The 3,208-nt window shown below is 38.3% G+C and overlaps 1 protein-coding gene across 1 annotated transcript; it reads right to left on the bottom strand.

The window, feature by feature from the left end:
- Nucleotides 1-593: 593 nt before the first annotated feature.
- Nucleotides 594-962, bottom strand: LOC122117103 (histone H2B subacrosomal variant-like). Its single transcript, XM_042690713.1, has one exon. The coding sequence runs from the start codon at nucleotides 960-962 to the stop codon at nucleotides 594-596; it is 369 nt and encodes a 122-aa protein (XP_042546647.1).
- Nucleotides 963-3,208: the final 2,246 nt, after the last annotated feature.

The following is a 3,208-nucleotide window of genomic DNA, read 5'->3' as shown; positions in this document are numbered from 1 at the left end:
ATTTGTTCTATAAAATACTTTGTGTGTGGTGGAGGGTGTTACTGGGGCTTGAACTTAGGGCCTCATGATCTTGTTTAGCTTTTTCACTCATGGCTGGTACTCTACACCTCCAGTCTATCTTTTTTTCTGGTTAATTGGAGATAAGAGTCTTGAACTTCAAACTCCTTCTGAGTAGGTAGGATTATAGGCACAAGCCACTGACACCCAATTAAAATAGATTTTTTTTCTGATGAAAACTTAGCAGTGCTCATATACTTTTGATTAACATGCTCATCTTTCTAAATTCAAATTCAAGATCTAGTAGCCATAACTAGACCAAATAATCTTGTACCTATTAACAATACCTTATAGATAAAAGTAGCATTAAAATTGCACACTGAGGCTTGTGCATCCATAGGAAAAAGGGCAATGTTTCTGACAGGTGTAGGAAAAATCTAGTCAAATAGTTAAAGGTAAAATAGCAACAAAGTAAGTTGTCCTTAGAGATAAGAGAAATAAGAAAATACCCAGAACTAGTATGAAGATTAAAAAAAAAGTCAGCCTTCATGATTGGATAGTTTACTCCAGGATTCAAGGAAGCTGGAACATGTTGATCAGGAGTGGACAAATCTATGGACCGCTTCACTTCCAAAAGCCACTGCATATCTAGCAAGTTTCTTAGGAAGCAGCAAATAGACTGCCTTCTGGATATCTTCTGGGGTGAGAGTACAACGCTTTCTGTAATTCATCAGCTGGCGGGCTTCCACAGCAATCATTGCAAAGGTTTCATTGATCAGGGTGTTCAAGAAGTCCACGGTGCTAGATGATATGCTCCTACAGGGAACAACTTCCTTCAGAATCTTGTTTATGTAGAGTGAATAATTTCTACGGCCAATACTGGTGGTGGAGTGCGACTTGTTTCTGGAGATTGGGCTTAGATTTCCTCCAAAGAATCTCGACTTTCCGTTGCTTGATCTGGCCATAGTGATGTTGTTCCCTGTATCGTGTAGGCATGGAGAGAGGAAGGGCCTAAGCATGGACAGAAGTACTCCTATTTATAGTGATGAGTCACAATCAGGCTGCCAGGTCTTCTCTCTGATTGGTGATTACTTTTCCTATGTCACAATCACTTGGCAACAGCATTGAGTTGTTGTTAAGGGCAAATCTACTCTTGGCCAACCTAAGGTTTTCCTAAAAAGAAAGGAAGGTGGTAGAAAAGAGTTTTCCCTTTTTATTTACATTTTTTTAATCTTTTGGGTGCCTGCCTAGGGCTTAAATGCAGGGCCTAGGTACTGTCCCCAACCTTCTTTGCTCAAGGCTAGCACTTGAGCTTTAGCTCCTCTTCTGGCTTTTTTTTTTTTTTGCTGGTTAATTAGAGATAAGAGTCTCAAGGAGTTTCCTGCCTGGGCTGGCTTTGAACTGTAATCCTCAGATCTCAGTCTCCTGAGTAGTCTATAGGCATGAGCCACCAGTGCCACCACCTTCCTCCTCCTCCTCCTCCTCCTCCTCCTTCTTTTTTAAATAAACTTTATTCCTTAGCAATTTATAAACATTCTGTCCCATATTTTGAGAATTAGACAAAACCATGAAATTTGAGAGTGTTTTTAAGGTCCATAAAAGAAAGGCTGTCAAACTCCAGGTTACCATGTTTATAAAAGTAGACATGAATTTATTTAATAAGAAATGAATAATTAAATCATTTATTACAAATCTCAAAATGATTATTTTATAATAAATATAAGTGTATGGCTAATTTACAATAAAATAAGTGGTTTTATAATGAAAGTAAACGTGAAGTTTTAGAATCATGATCTTTATGTTTTTGCTTGGAGATTTATTCATTGATTTTGTTTTTATGTGCTAGCTTGAACTTAGGGCTTCATTCCCTTTATCAGCTATTTTTGCTTAAGGCTGGTGCTCTCCCACTTAAGTGACACCTTTATAAAACAAAATTTAATTTATTTATTTATGATGGTACTGGGGTTTGAACTCAGAATCCTATGCTTGTTAGGCAAGCATTCTACTACTTGAACCACATCTTTAGTCCTAAGGATCATATCATGACCTTTTTTTACTAAAGCTTAACCATTTTTTCTAGATCTCAATCCATCAGGAGAAAGTCTGCAAGGATTAAACATTCCCCAATATGTTGTTTATGATATATGCACTATGTGAATTAATCTTTCATAAAGATAATATCATCCTGGCAATTTCAGAAATTTCATTACCTGGTCTGCTTTTACTCAATATTGTAATTATTTTATTAACAAAAATGTTTGTTTGCAGGATTGTTCTTGCCCATGTGTTATGCTGACATTCATGCTTTTCTAGGAGAAAAAAATGTTAATTTTCTTTCTTAATCAGATTTACCCTTAAGGAAAATTAAAAAGAAATATCTATAACAATAACTCAGGAACGTTTTTGTGTGTGCCAACACTAGGGCTTGAACTCAGAGCCTGGACACTATCCCCAATCTTTTGTGTTCAATGCTAATGCTCTGCCACTTGAGCCACATCTCTACTTCTGGCTTTTTGTTGGTTAATTGGAGGTATGAGTCTCATAGACTTTTCTGCCCAGGCTGGCTTCAAACCACTACCCTCAGATTTCACATCTCCTGAGCCACTGGCACCTAGCTTTTAGGGACTCTTTTTTTGTTGTTGTTGGTCATGGGGCCTGAATTCTGGGCCTGGGTGCTGTCCCTCAGCTCTTCAACTCAAGGCTAGAGTTCTACCACTTGAGCCACAGTGCCACTTCAGGTTTTTTCTGTTTATGTGGTGCTGAGGAATCTAACCCAGGGCCTCATGCATGCAAGGCAAGCACTCTACCACTGAGCCACCTTCCCAGCCCTTTAGGGACATTTTAACTCTTCACAATTTTCTTCTACTATTAATGTCACCACTAAGTGCCTTTCAATATGAGCTTCTTTACAGATAAGGCAAGCTGAGTAATTTCTCTAATGCTGTCTGAAATCCTGCCCGTCTTTTCTCTCAAAGTGAAACGATGTGATCATAAGGATAACATTGACCCAACTCTGATTTATGCAGACAACAGACATGGTGTGTATATGGCCACACTGGACTGCTAGTCATGCATCTGAGCCTGCATCTTCTCAGGAATATGGAGGCTTTGGGGTGAGCGATCTTTCGTGAGATCATGCTAATTTTGCAATATAATTGCTTACTTTGCTTAATTATAGCATAGTTTCATTTGCTTCCATTTAGTGGTAACG

Source organism: Dipodomys spectabilis, unplaced genomic scaffold, assembly GCF_019054845.1.
Source record: "Dipodomys spectabilis isolate Male_0828 unplaced genomic scaffold, ASM1905484v1 ptg000140l, whole genome shotgun sequence".
Taxonomy (NCBI): Eukaryota; Metazoa; Chordata; class Mammalia; order Rodentia; family Heteromyidae; genus Dipodomys; species Dipodomys spectabilis.
Note: the sequence above shows the minus strand (reverse complement) of the source record. Positions and strands in the feature narration are given on the sequence as shown.

Excerpts from the sequence above, each read along its gene's own strand:
- LOC122117103 (XM_042690713.1), bottom strand. The coding sequence starts at position 962 with ATGGCCAGATCAAGCAACGGAAAGTCGAGATTCTTTGGAGGAAATCTA.